Source organism: Eptesicus fuscus, chromosome 16, assembly GCF_027574615.1.
Source record: "Eptesicus fuscus isolate TK198812 chromosome 16, DD_ASM_mEF_20220401, whole genome shotgun sequence".
Classification (NCBI taxonomy): domain Eukaryota; kingdom Metazoa; phylum Chordata; class Mammalia; order Chiroptera; family Vespertilionidae; genus Eptesicus; species Eptesicus fuscus.
In genome coordinates, this window is record NC_072488.1 from 50,064,399 (window position 1) to 50,079,613 (window position 15,215).

Genomic DNA, 15,215 nt, shown 5'->3' on the forward strand with positions numbered 1-15,215 from the left:
AGCTCAGTATGTCATAAACACGCTTCTTGCTTAAGCAGCAACTTCACAGTTTTGCTGAAGCCAGACTCAGGACATAATTCCCCAAAGTTGTGAGTCTTCCACCAGTCGAAAATCAATAACTACTGGCTGGATGACCTCTGGATTAATAACAGCATTGGTTGTTCTTTCTGGACTCATAGCAGAGGATGCTCTCTCTGTCTAAAATGTCCAGTTTGCTCAAGGAAGGTTCAGTTCAGTGAATATTTTATTAAGCCTTTATTTTATGCCAAAGATGCACTCACTTTAATAGTGCATGTGAATATGACCCAGTATTTTCTCTTTAGCTAAAGTGGACATATTGTGTTTAAAGACAGATTCTGTGTACCCTGGAAAGTTCTAAGGAGTCAGATACACCAGTAAGAGGGCATTTCACTCATCACTACAGCCTTGTCCTCTCTCTGTGTGTTCAATTCCTTCCTAGACTTTCTGCCCCTGCACAATTCTGAGGTATGTATTTGTAATTGGGGAAAAAAAACACACATGTAAGACATATAATAATTTCTAGTCAGACATCTTAATTATTATACCCAAACCTGCCCTGTATTGCCTGTTACTGTCTGCAGGTCACTTAACTAATCTTGAAAGTGAAACTTATAAGGAGACCTACCTCAGAGCATGGCCATGGGGAGCGCATTTTGAAATGATGCACATGGTGAAAGGACTTTGATGATGTCAATGATTGTCTTTTTGCTATGGGGATGGGCAGACAGGAAAGAGGCCTGTCCATCACATTCGGTGGCCTGGGTGTAGCCACGTGATGAACACGGCGCAGAGGGAGGAAGCGGAAAGGTTAACCTTTGAAGAGCAGTTCCAATGAATGTGTGATGCGTAGATCCCAGCGCTCAGCAAGTATACCCGGATTTAAATGAGGATCCGGAGAGGATCCAGGCTGAAGCTGTGCTTACCCTGACCCAGCCAGACAGTTTCTGGACCTGAGTTACTGTACTTGATGCAACTCGGTCCTAAATGACTCGTGCATCACTCTCCTGGGTGCATTTCAGCGCTGCTTTTGGCATTCTCTCATGGAGAAGCGATAGTTAAACAAGAAGTCCAGCGGTTGGTGTCCATGAATAAAGAGATGCTCATAGTGAAGTCCCCTTCCTGACAATCAGCGGCGCAGTCAATGACACTGCAGCTTGCATTATAAAGTTTATGTGCACCCAGGAGGCAAGACCAGAATCCCAAGAATCAGTAATCTTATGTGTGGTTAAGTTCAGCATCACCACACACAGCTGTGGAGGCTGTGCCCTGCATAAGGTGAGGCTGTCATGCGTGCCGTGGCCTTCACAGATTTCTATGTTTATAACAGCAAATTTCCTAGTGTCTTTTTCTAACAATCGAACATTCTAGATCTAGAGTGTTTCTAATCGGTGGAAGTAAAATAAGGTGCTGTATGGGCTAGTTTAAAGGATACATTTCTCATTCTGATCGTTTTGGCTAGGTGGATGGAGCATCTGCCCACAGACAGAAGGGTCCCGGATTCAATCCCTGTCAAAGGCGCGTACCATTGTTGTGGACTCGATCCCCAATAGGGGGAGTGCAGGAGGCAGCTGATTGGTGTTTCTCATCAATGGTTTTTAACTCTCTATCCCTCTCCCTTCCTCTCTGTAAAAAAAAAATCAATGAAAAATATATATTTTTTAAAATATGGCCAATGAGAGACACTGTACAAAGGAACATAAGTCAACTTTAAAAAGGAAAAAAGAAAAAAGGATACATTTCTCTTAAAGAGCTTTGCCGCTCTTGATGCTGAACCCTGTGTGTGAACTCTTCCTACCTTGAACAGAGCGACAGTTCGTCCTTAGGCTGAGGTGAGCAAAATGTCCTTGTAAAAACCTTCCAAGTTATGATGGTTACCAAACTTCCCTGTCATAATCTTCAGGTCACTCTGCACTAGGACACTGGCAGCTGCTTCTAAATGAAAGTACATTCGGTCTCTGAGAAAAAGAATTAATGTATTCACCATGTGTCTGCAGAGGCCTGTGGGAGGAGAGAGGAAGACAGGGCCGCTGGAGGTACAGCTGTGCGAAGCAGCTTCTGGGTTTGGGGAATGTCAGGGTGGGGAGTGACACGGCAGGGTTTTGACAAGGGAGGGAGTAGTGGTGTCTGAGCTAGAGAAGCTGAAGCAGGGAGGGGGCAGTCCCTCTCAATCATCTGTAACCCACAGGCCATCCCCCATTCCAGCCCACATCTGCTCTCAGAAGGGCGCCTGAAACCCTTCAACCCGCGCTTCTGCATTTGGGAGAACTGGTTCCCCCGAGGCACCTTCAGGGGGCAGATTCACAAATAACACAGCCACAACCCGTGGGAAAGGCAGAGGGAATGCCCACGTTAGCCACAGCCTTGGGTGGCGCGGCCCCTGCCGATTGGGCCTGGATCCCATCGGATCCCTCAGAGGACATGTGGTCCATCCGACAGGCTGATAGGATCTTTGGTGGAGAGGATTCTGCTCTAGCCGCCCTATTCTCTCAGGGTGGTGCCTGCTGTAAATATTATTAACCTCATCATTCAGTCTACTGCTACAGAGAAGGAGGCCCCCACTGACGGAGGAGAAATGCTTGGACTGATGTCTGGTTAGCACATTTTCAGTGTCGGAGCCGGAACTGGGCAGGATTCAGGGCTTCTGGAACCCGGTCCCGGCCTTTTGGTTACCCTGGGGTAGTCGAGAGCAGTTGCAGGTGTGCTAGGCTTATGACCCTCATTTGACCCTCTTCATGTGGGCAGGGATCCTGACCCCTGAGTTTTGTGCTCCGCTGTGGCTGGACACGAGGAAGCAGCTATGGGTGACATTGTGCAGATTGGATGGGCCTATTTGGGGGGGTTTCCCAGCCCAGGCATCATCCCTAACATTGGCCGCATTGGCCCACTGCTCTCTGAAAGGCAAGGTTTTGCGAAGATGCGAACACAGCACCAGGGAGATGTACTGAGTAACTGGCTCCTGACATTGGCAAAGGCAACCCCCCTGCAATACATTTGGTCTTCCCTGGATACTTGCCCAGCCTCTGATGATGTTCAATGCTGAGGGAGGTCAGGGGGGCCTCTGAGCTGCCCCGGGGTGACCCACTGTGCAGTCCTTTTAACAACAGCCTTCAGACCTGATGCTGTGCCTCTCCCATGGGTTCCTAAGTGCATAGCTCTTGGCCAGAAGGCTTGATCCACTCACCAGATTCCCTGTGGGACCCACGGGATGTTCCTAAGACAACTGAAGCCCACAAATCTCCTTCACTACAATTTGTCTCAATCAAGATGTATATTCTACTTTTTAAAATTCCACTTCTTTTCTGCATTGCATGGCAGAAAGAAGGATTAAGCTATGATAAGAAGATACTGGCTTCAGGCTCCATTCCTCAACTGTTACTATGTTACAATGGATAACGGATTTACTTCTTGCTTTGTATTAATATCTCTCCGGGGCTAAGTCAAAGAGCTGATAGGAGCATGAAATGAGATCATGACAGTGCACGTGGCTTGGAAATTAAAAGGCATGTTTTATCATCTTAGAACACAATAGCATTATGTGTCCAAGAAGAAGAATTGCCAACTTTTGAGCCTTGACTCTGTTCTTCTCACACTTTATCTCTTTTAACCTTTGGAGCTACCCCATATGCTTGGCACTATTATGACCCCATTATCATCCCACATGATTATGGGGCCTTCCCATAGTTAAGCATTTTCCTGGTTTTCCAATGTTGTGACAGGACTCACTCCCGAGCTCGCACTCTTAACCTCACACTGTGCCATTCACAGTAATGTCACAATTCCCAATAACAATAAACAACTCTCTGAAAGATTTGTGCTCTTCTGTCAGTCTGACAATGAAGGAAGAAGATGGAGGGTCCGCTGCCAGTGTGTGTTCTCTAGAACCTGTTCATGGAGCCAGAGTACTGTCTCTCAGGGACGTTAGTGTATCCAATTGCATCTCATTTGCTGGTGCCCAGAGCTCTGTCTTTGCCTGGTGGCTCTGGAATGGATCTGCTGACAGAGGTCTTTTCTAGTCCCCCAATTCCTGGTGTTTGCACAAGAAGAAGCAACTGTTAGCATCTGTAGGTTTTTACTAACTGAAGAAACTTCACTTTTTTTGGTTTTTTTATTCAGTATGAGGCTTTAAAATAGCAGCTGTGACCTCACTCACATAAGCCCATGGAAGAAGGTCGGGGAACCAATCAGGGAGAGGCCAGAGGTTGGGAAATTGTCGGGTCCTCAGATCAGGAAAGCCGAGTCAAGTGTGCAGAGCAGCTGAGAGCCGAGCCCGCCTGCAGCTCACATTGCGATGCGCTTCATTTTGTCTACTTAGTGGCAATCCGAAGGGTTGAGAAACAAGTCTTAATGGAGCATTTGGTAATTGGATTAAATATTTAAAGACATATGGCTCCCTTTTTTGAGTCGCACCTTTTCCTGATGTCTACCTAGGCATTCCTCCAAAATATTTCGGTGACATTTGGTTCCTGCCAGGCCCACTGCAGGTGCTGGGGCCAACTGTGGAACAGACACAGGCTCTGTTCTCATGGTGCTGACAGTCGAGTGCCCATCCAAGCACCTGGTGGCACCACAGCAACAGTCAGCCTGGGCGCCGTTGTCAACATTGGCAGTGTTTGCTTCCCAAACCTGGCTTGAATCACTTGGCTTTATGTTAATTGCTGAAAGTGGGATGCAGATGCAATACTTGCTTCTTGGTTCACATAAATACACCTCTTCTCGGATGAGATGTGCACCTACAGAGTGAGCAGAGAAATGAGGTGTCCACTTGCTAGCGTTATATCTTGGGTATGCCCCAAGTGTCAGTCTAGGTTTTGCTGGTCAAACAACACCTTGTAATGGGCTTTGGTTATTTAACTCCCAGGAATGGCTTGGTTACAGAACCCTATAAAAGTTTATTGATTTCTGCTTGCTGGCTTAGGCTGTAGGTGAGAACATACCTCAGCAATTAGCTTCGCCCAGTTTAATGACTTCATTACAGAGCAGTCTGCGTGCTCTCAAGCACTTCCTAATATATTTTTAACACCAGTTTGTAGCTATCATGAGTTATTTCTGTGTAGTAGGTAGGAGCAGTGGGTTGGCTTGTTTAATGGCCAAGATTTTTTTTAAAGTTCCTGAAATGGGTTTCCGCTGTAGTGTCCAGGTGGTTGGGGACCTTTGCTAGTAATATGGTTAGAGGTAATAATTAGAATGTGCTAGAAGCCAACTCCAGTGCTATAAAGAGATCACTGTATTAACCATTGCTTTTTCTAAGAGCGAATAAATGGAGATTGCTCACAGCCATTTGAAAACTATATTTATGGTTTACATAAAACCAAAGGCAATAGATGTTAATGCAGGGGGTGGAGAGAATGGGGATAGAGAGATTAACTAGGGAACTTATATGCATATATGCATAACCCATGGGCACAGACAATAGTGTGGTGAAGGCCTGGGAGGGGTGAGTGGGGGATGAAGGGGTTCAATGAGGAGAAAAATAAAGGGGATATCTGTAATACTTTCAACAATAAAGATACATTTAAAAACAAACAAAGGCAATGGATGTTGATGAATATTATAGCCATTTATTAGTATGTATCTAACATTAAATAGGGTGTTTTAGGAAGACTTAATTCTTTTGTGGTTCCCTAAGGCATGTTATTACACATAACTAATGAACTGTACATAACATGATGGCATCTACTAAGCTAACTACTTGCTATTCTGTTAATGCATTAGAGCCTTCAATTTCTTAAGAGGTTATTTAAAAATAAGATGGGTACTTTTTTGTTAATTATAAATATGTGTTAATTTTGAAAAATACACCTGAATATATATATATGAATAGGTACCAGAAATTAAATTAATAGTTTTCTAAATATATTTCTTCTGGTTTTAGAATATATATATATATATATATATATATATATATATATATATATATATATATATATATATGGAGAGAAATCATATTTCTCAATACATATTCCCACTTATTTACATTGAGTTTACTGGCTGCAGAGTGTTCTGTTCTACAGATTAACGACTAACCAGTTCCCTACTGTTAGGCATATGGCTAGTTTCCAAATTTCACGACTATAACATGCTTGTGTAAGTATACTTTGTGTATGTATCTTCTGTTCAAGTTTTGCAGTTAAGGGGCAGTAATTCCTAATGGGAATTTCTTAAATCAAAATTGCTGGGTATAAGTGTGTCATTCTCTGCTGCTTCTCCTTTCAGTCCTGACTTTCCCATTTGACTGTGCTGTGCAAGGTTGCGGAGGCCTCTCATGTGGTCCTCAGACCTCTCTCTACCTTTTCTTCACCATCTGCACATATTTGCCTCAGGCCCCATTGCCTTGGCGCTGCTTTATTCTTTGCGAGGGAGGCCTCTGGAGGGTTTATCCAGGTGGAGTTCAGTGTCTTAATTGACCATATATAGAAATATCAGTGTCAACCCTGCTATATCTATACTAATTGTCAGCATATTTTTAGCTCAAACCTCCAAAAGGTTCTTAAGGACTAAAAATCAGAGCCTTCTACAGAATTTTCAAATCCTAAGACTGCCTATTCTGTCCCTAACAAAAATATTGACAAAATTTTAAAATAACAATGATAATAATAGCTAACAAAAAATTCCTAGATGTCAGATTTGCATTATCTAACTGACCCTTAGGAATTCCCTTAGAAATTCATTTCAGAACACTCTTTTGACTGGAAGTGGGGGAGAATGCATAATTGCTTAATTGGTTTCTTGATCCCAGTACGATGTTCATATTGATTTTTATTTGCTTTCTGTTTCACTTGATGGGGTGGGGGTGGTTGTGGGAATAATTTAAAGTCTACAAATCCACAGAATGTTAGATATTATTTGTTGAAACTATTCTGTGCATGGGAAAACAAGGACTAGAAAGGTTAGAATAATGTTGTGTGATGAATTTCATGTTAAAGCTAAGCCTAAAGTTCAATCTTCACTATACTGTCCCCTACAGAGGGGACTAAATTTAAATTTATAAATTTAATGTCATTTAAAATTTAGTTCCTTAGTCACTCTAATCACATTGTGTTTGATAACCACATGTGGCTAATGGACACCATACTGTTACAAAATTTGCTACAGAAATGTTATAGAACATTTCTATTATCACAGAAATTTCTCTTGGCCAGATTTAGCTTTTAACCTGCAATCTAATACTGGTTCCACTGGATACTATACTGGAACTTTTTTTTTCACAGCCATAGCGTGCCTTTTAGAGCAACCCTGATTCCTGTAACTTCATATGCAAAAACCCTTTGAAAGCAATGCATATTGCATTCCAAAGCCATGCCTAGGTTTATTAAAGCAAATTGTAACATCACTATATTTAAATTATCTGCACTGGATGCATAATTGCCACCTTAGGTCTTTTGATAGACATGCCCCTTAATTTTTCATTTTTTCTTAAACATATCGATTTGCATTTAGCCATAAATAATAGAGTGCTTAGCTCATACATGTCAATGAGAATCCCCTGCAGAAGTAAAAGATTGCTTACTTAATTCCAAGGAAAATTTTGGAGAACATCAAATCCCTTGACAGATGTTTGTTGCCACAAGGTTATATTTTCTTCTTCTTGTAACTAAAATGGCATCGGTTGCATTTTGCTATTATATAATATTGAAAGAGAAGGTTATAGCAAGATGATTTTCAAATAGTAATTGCATTTCCTAGTTTACTTATTTTCATAAATGAGTCAAAAATATTTCATCTGGATTTAGAAATCAGACCTAACATTATAGTATTTGTATCTTCCCCATCACACAAAGAAGGTGTTTGTCTTTGTTCCAGGAAAAAATGTATAAGGAATTGTTTGATGCCCTAACATTCACATCTTTCTTCATTTGACTTTGACTTTACCCATTAGCAATGGAGACATTTGTCTAGAAGTTGCGATTTCATTGGCTTGAATGCCTACCAATGCCCTCATCATTGGTTGATGCCTGGAATTCTACTTTTAAAAGTTCTATATCTTTAACATTTTTTCTGATTAAAATGAAAATATCTCTGGAATAGGGTAATGTTATTAATAGGAGATGTTATTTCAGCTAGGACTTGAAGGATATGTGTCAATTTTCTAAGTTGAAGTTGGACGAGAAGACAGATGTGATAAAGGCATAGTGATATCTTTGGGGAAGTAGCATTTTTTTTTTTCATGTGGAACTGAAGGTATATAAAAGACAGCATTGAAAATTAACTTAAAGAAATAACCAACTCGTACAACTTAACAACCCAATCAAAAAATGGGCACCAGACCTAAATAGATACTTTTCGAAAGAGGACCTAAGGAAGGCCATGCTCAAAGTCACTAATCATCCAAGATATGCAAATCAAAACAACAATGTGGTACCATCTCACACCTGTCAGAATGGCTATAATCAACAAATGACAAGTGCTAGTGAGGATGCAGAGAAAAAGGAACCCTCATACACTGCTGGTGGGAATGCAGACTGGTGCAGGCACTGTGGAGAACGGTATGGAGTTTCCTCAAAAAACTGAAAATGGAACTCCCATTTGACCCAGTGATCTCACTTCTAGGAGTATATCCCAAGAAACTAGAAACACCCATCAGAAAGGATATATGCATCTCTATGTTCATAGCAGCACAATTTACAATAGCTAAGATTTGAATACAGCCTAAGTACTCATCAGCAGATTAGTGGATTAAAAAAACTATGGCACATCTACACAATGGAATACTATACTGCTATAAAAAAAGAAGGAATTCTTACCATTTGCAACAGCATGGATGGAACTGGAGAGCCTTACGCTAAGTGAAATAAGCCAGTCAGAAAAAGATACCTATCACATGATCTCACTCATTTGTGGAATATAATGAACAACATAAACTGAAAAAAAACAACAGATCCAGAGTCAGAGAAGCATCGATCAGACCATCAAACCTCAGAGGGAAGGTAGGGGAGGTTGGGGATAAGGGGGAGAGATCAACCAAAGGACTTGTATGCGTGCATATAAGCCTAACCAATGGACACAGACACCAGGGGGTGAGGACATGAGTCGGGGGAATGGGGGGACAATGGGAGGATAAGGTCACATAATGTAATACCTTAATCAATAAAAAAAGAAGAAATAACCAAAAGCCATATTAAGATGAGGAAGGATCCTAATGGCATTTCTAAGGCATCTGGATTTAAGCTTATAAGGGTAGCTCAGCTGGTGTGGCTTAGTGGTTGAGCATCGACCTAGGAACCAGGAGGTCACAATTCTATTACTTGTCAGGGCACATGCCTGGGGTTGTGGGCTCCATCCCCAGTAGGAGACAGCTGGTCAGTGATTCTCTCTCATCACTGATGTTTCTCTCCCTCTCTCCATCTCCCTTCCTCTCCAAAATCAGTAAAAACATATATAGTTTTTAAATGGTAAGGGCATAGGAATATTTCACCAGAGGAATGGCATGGAAGGTTTGTACTCATGGAACGCTCCTCCAGCAGCAACATGAAGGCTAAATTGGAGAAGAGAGGTGGTACTTGAGAAGGGGATACCAGTTAGGCCTGTGTTGCTCAAACCAACACCAGGGGTTTCAAATGTCAGACAAAGTTGGTGGCAGTGGCTTTGGGAATTGAAAAGTGCACAGGGATCCAGGAGACATGGAGACATTACCCAACTTTCCCTTCTTGGCCTATCTATAATAATAAAAGCATAATATGCTAATTAGACTGGACAGCCAAACAACCTTCCAGACGTCATTCCAGACATCCTTCCGGATGAAGTCAGGGTGGTGGAGGCCAAGCCAGAGGCAGTTATGGATGATCAGGCAGGCAGGGAAGCAGTTAGGGGTGATCAGGCAGGCAGGCAAGCAGTTAGGGGCCATCAGGCAGGCAGGCAGAGGCAGTTAGGGACCATCAGGCAGGCAGGCAGAGGCAGTTAGGGGCCATCAGGCATGCAGGTGAGTGGTTAGGGGCAATCAGTCAGGCAGGCCAGTGGTTAGGAACCAGCAGTCCTGGATTGCAAGAGGATGCAGGCCAGGCTGAGTGATCCCCCCCAGCCCCTTCTCCCCATGCACGAATTTCATTCACTGGCCCTCTAGTTTCAATATAAATGATTCCGAGTCCAGTCCTTGAGATACTTTCCAAACTTGAGAGGTGACACAGAGCACCTCTTCTCTGCTCACTGCCATTACATTGACCGCTGCTCCCACACCCCTTAGTTAACCCAGTCATTGCATAGTATTCGGTTTAGTTACCTAACTTTTTTCCTGCGTGTGTCTCATCTCCCCAGCTAATATATAGGCTGCCGGAAGCCTGAGGCCTTGGGTTACCTTTCTTTTCTGTCCTCCGTGGACACAAATAACCACTGAGATGAAAGGAGTCTGATGTAGTGTTTCTTCAGGCTGACAAGCTGCCTGGGAGCTTTGGAGAAATAAAGGTTCTTTGGTTTTAGCTATTGAGCTTTTGATGAAGTGGTTCTAGAATGCCATCCACATATTTATATTTTTCACTCTCCACTGATCCTGATGGCCAGCCAGGTGCGCTGAACTGTAGGCAGGGTTTCTCATTCTGACTTCGAGTATGTCTGAGTCTGTGGCCTCAACCAAGGCACTTAACTTTCAGGGTCTCATATTTCCCATCTGAGAAACTATCGTGGAAGTAGGCACTGCGTGGTCACATCAGCCACAGGATTTATCCAGATGTGGTTGCTCCCTAGGTCAGACCTAATTCCTCATCCTGGGCTTAGAGTCTATGTGATTTCTCCCTGAATGTATTACCTTGCAGTCTCTCCTGCTCATGTTTCCTGTCAGTCTCCGGGAGTGGTCCTCTTGCCTGGAGATTCTCCCTGTGAGGGGGCTTTTGGAGGTGTGGGAGCACACAATCAGAGAGAAACGAATGGCTGATGCCATCGCCCACAGGCAAGCGTGGTTGAGAGTTCTATGTGGAGCACCAGATGGTGGTAGGTGGCTAAGGGTGTGTGTGGGGGACTCTCTTCAGAAGCCTGTGGGCCAGCGTCAGCTGTGCCCTTGCCTCTTGCCAGCTTTTCGCCTACAGAGCCTCCCTGGTGCCTGCGCCGTGCCTCAGGTGTGCTGCAAGCTTGGTAATTCATCACACAATTTTCCTGTGCCCTCTTTTGTGATGGGGAACTAGTAGGAATTTTCCTGTGCTAGCTTGGCAGTTACTTCTCACTTAACCACGAAGGGTAAAGAACAATTGATGCCCAGTGTTAGAATAAATTATATAGATGAACTGGACAGCAACATGAACCACGGGGTGAGGCACTCATCTACAATGAGAGACCTGGCGGCCAGACTTCTGAGTCCTGCCACCTGCTCTCAGCACTGAGCTGGCATCTTTCTAGTTCCCTCTGGATGTCCTGCCTCCTGAGCAGGAGCCCTCACTTGGGATTCTGCAAGAGGCATCCGAAGTATGTAAGGAATTGACTTCTGTCTTACGAATCTAGAATGGTATTAGTTAGGTACCATCCCTGGGAGGATGGAAAAAGTCACTCAAATCACTTTATATGTCCGGGGATCAAGGAGGGTCTGTGTGGAGAAAGACCTATGTCTGGCTTCCCAGGGCCCTGAGGGTCACCCCTTAGAACATTATTTCCTGAGGGATCTAGTCATTCATACTCATGGACTGGTCCTTCTTAGGGCGCTGTCTTCTTTTTTCTTTCTCCCCTTTCCACGCATTCTCAGTTACCCACAACATCATCCCACAAGTTCTCAGAGGATATAGCATATGGGGAGGGAGAGACCTTTATTACCTATGTTAAGCCCTATGAACAGCATTCATAGAATGAGGTAGGTAGAGCAGGGTGAAAAGTAGTAGAAAGAGGGGTGAAAAACTAAAAGTAAAGGACGGAGAAAGAGAATTGAGAAAAAGACTGGCTTACGCTGTCAGAGAGCAAAGGCTTTGACACACTTTCTAACCAGTAGCCTAATTGGGTATTGCCTGGCAGCACTACCAGATCCTGCTGGGATCTGAGGCTATAACATTGAGGCAGATAGAGGCTGTCTCTGTCCTCATGGAGCTTGTAGTCTAGTAGGGAAATGGATTGAATCAAATAGCCACCCAAATGCATAACTACAAATGACAATATGTGCTCGGAAGGAGAGTACTAGCTGCTATGGGAACATAACACAGGGGGCTTGGGCTAGTCTAGAGAACGCGGGAAAGCATTCCCAAGGAGGGTCAATTTGAGGAAAGCCTTGAGGATGAGTAGATGCAAACTAGGTGATGAGGGCAAAGGGGAAGTTGAAGTGTCCCCAGTGGAGTGAACAGGAGGTTGAGTAAGTCGATTTTTCAGGAGAGTTTAAGAGGAGTAGGAGGGAGGATAAGATTGCTTGATTTCACAGAGGTGGGGAGGGGGGGGGGTCCCAAAGGAATCCACTGAAAGGGATTGCCTTAGTACTTCTTTTTTTTAAATATATATTTTTATTGATTTCAGAGAAGAAGGGAAAGGGAGAGAGAGATAGAAACATTGATGATAGGAGAGAATCATTGATCAGCTGCCTCCCGCACACCCCCTACTGGGGATCAAGCCTGCACCCCAGGCTTGTTGCCCTTGACTGGAATAGAACTCGGGACACTACCCACTGAGCCAGACCAGCTAGGGCACCGTAGTACTTCTTATGAAATCCAGGTAACTGTGGAATTAAGTTTATAATTTGAAGTGGCTCCAGTCTGCTCTGGAAAACAGGCAGTCGGCAGAATTTGAGGAAGCTGTCCGCCCACAGAGCCCAGCTCTCATTTTTCTGGAAACTTCTACCACACTGAAAGTTGGAATGGCAGCTGCTGTCCTGAAGGTGGTGCTCATGCCAGGCAGAATTTTACCCATAGCCCTGGGCCCCAAATACTAGCACGTACTGGCAATAATTTAAAGCAAAATAATAACCAGAGAAGGGAAAGTGGTTGGAGGAGTGTCGAATGCTCTCAATTCTGAAGAGACCTCTGCTTCCTTTTGTAGTAGTTTTATATTTGCAAACCTGTTCTACATCTATTTTTATTCCATTTGATATTCACACACCATCTCTGTTTTATAAGTGACAAAACCATCTTACAAAAAATTAAATGACTTAACTGAAGTTCCCAGACCACTTTCTTTTTACTGTTCCTCACTGATTCTCATTCAGAAGTAACCCTGTAATTATGTCCACTTAGAGAAAAATGGCAAGAAAATCAAAATTAGAAAATCTAGAAAGATAAGTCTAAGATAAGATTTGGTCTTAATTTCCTACATGTTCTCTACCATCTCTGATGTAATGGAAATTTATAGTCCCGGGAATAATTCCAGGTAGCCTCGTAAGTCATTGAAAAAAGATTTAATTTAGTTTAGTCCTATTAAGTATATTTTATTGTACTCTGAATCATAGATAGGGGATACATTTAACAACTTTTAGAAGGTTAGACTATCACAATAAAAAGAAAAAGTAGTTTTTCAGGTTTTTTTGTATAAACTAGTGACCACTCTACTGGTCTAATGCCAGGAACTGATAAACACACCGGGAGGCAGGGAGCCATTGGTTATGCCTGGGACTCCTTGAAGAGCCTGAAACCCTTTTTAAAAATGATGACTTTCCTAGAGCATCTTTAAAGGTAGCAAAGGGCACACGAGTGAGAGATCTATGTGCTTCCACGCAGCAGTGAGAGAAAAAGCTGTCTCCTGCAGACACCAATTTTCATGACTGTGACAGAGAATAAAGGCTTCACAGATTGTTTCATTTGGTTTGCTGGAAGAAGCTGAACTTTTATGTTAAAGGGATGCCTGAATTTTAATTTCGTCACTCCTCTCACAATTGAGATGTCCTGAGAAAGTGCCCGCATTGTTCTACATCTTTTTCATCTCATGGCACACATAACCTAATTACTAAAATTCTGTGGCACACCAAAAAAATATTACATTTTTTGCCAATGTGACAAAAAAAAATAGGTATAATTTTGATTCATTCACTTTGGATGGCTATTGTTGTGTTGACTGGTGTCTTTTTTTTTTTTACAATCTAAGGAAAAAGAGGTCAGTGCAACTGACTAAGTAGTCAGGTATTTCATGTTTTAAATTTTTTCGCGGCACATCTGTATGCTGTGGCCACTGGTTGAAAATCACTGTTCTAGCACTGGGCCAGTGTGGTTCAGTGGTAGAGAATCACCTGCCTCTCCCCCCTCCCCCCTGCACCAAAGGGTCCTGAGTTCAATTCCTGGTCAAGGGCACGTACCTGGGTTGGTCCATCCCAGGCCCCAGTTGCAGTGTGTGAGAGGCAACCAATCGATGTTTCCCTCACAGTAGTCTCTCTCTCTCTCTCTCTACCCCACCCCTTCCACTCTCTAAAAAAAAAAAAAAAATATCTATATATAAAAATATATATATATATATATCCTTGGGGTGACCACAAAAGATCACTGTTCTACATCATTCAGGCAAAATGGTAAAACAATATGCTTCCATAAAACACAAGTCCAGCAGATTTGACTACTAAGTTTCGACTTTTTTTAATAGAAATGTTTAATTACAAGTTATTAAATGGTCCTTCCACTTTAAACTGAAAACTCTGAGCTCTCTTTTCCATCAGGCCTGACACATATTGATGTTTTTTCACCTATTCTTGTAAATATTAATTTATTATAATTAAGATATTTTCACAAACTAAAATGTTCTTTATAATGTATTTCTATATCAACTTTAAACCAAAAATCCCCTAGAATGTCCATAGAATGTTATGGACTCCATCCAACTGTCCAGCAACCAAGGCAGCTTTGACCAGCTTAGCAAGAGTCCCACTTAGGAAACTAGGGGTTGTAAACAAGATGCTATGACCAAGGCCATAAACCAGGGGTTGTAAAACTGTGGGCAAGTCAAGTCCAAGTGTCTTTATTTGGCTACTATAATTTTTATCTTACCTAATAATAGACAGACATGTAAATTGACCATACCTCCGCTATGCCCACAGCCAATCAGAGTGAGTATGCAAATTAGAAGGCCAAAGATGGTGGCCACCCAGCTGCTCCAGGCGTGGGGTGGCCAGGGGGGGCAGGACACCTGTTATGAGAGGGAGGGCGGGGCGCGAAGGGATCTACAGGAGTGGAGTGCCGCAGTAAAGGCAACACCGCAGACTCTGGAGTTTGCAGTGAAGACAAAGATGGCAGACTCCGGCCAGAGCGAAGGCCTGGGTCCCGGGCGCCCTAGGAAAACCGGTGCTGGAAGCCAAGGGAAGGAAGGCCTATTGCACAAATCTC

The 15,215-nt window shown here is 43.1% G+C and overlaps 1 protein-coding gene across 7 annotated transcripts in view; it reads left to right on the top strand.

Annotated features, from left to right (window-relative positions):
* CTNNA2 (catenin alpha 2) overlaps positions 1 to 15,215 on the top strand; it is a 982,769-nt gene that overhangs the window by 567,034 nt on the left and 400,520 nt on the right. The window contains exon 8 of one of the 7 annotated variants that reach the window (XM_054728045.1): positions 12,888 to 12,906. The exons of the other annotated variants lie outside the window; for them this stretch is intronic. Within the exon in view, the coding sequence (XP_054584020.1) occupies positions 12,888 to 12,906 (19 nt within the window). The remainder of the gene's footprint in view (positions 1 to 12,887; positions 12,907 to 15,215) is intronic. 7 annotated transcript variants of the gene reach the window in all.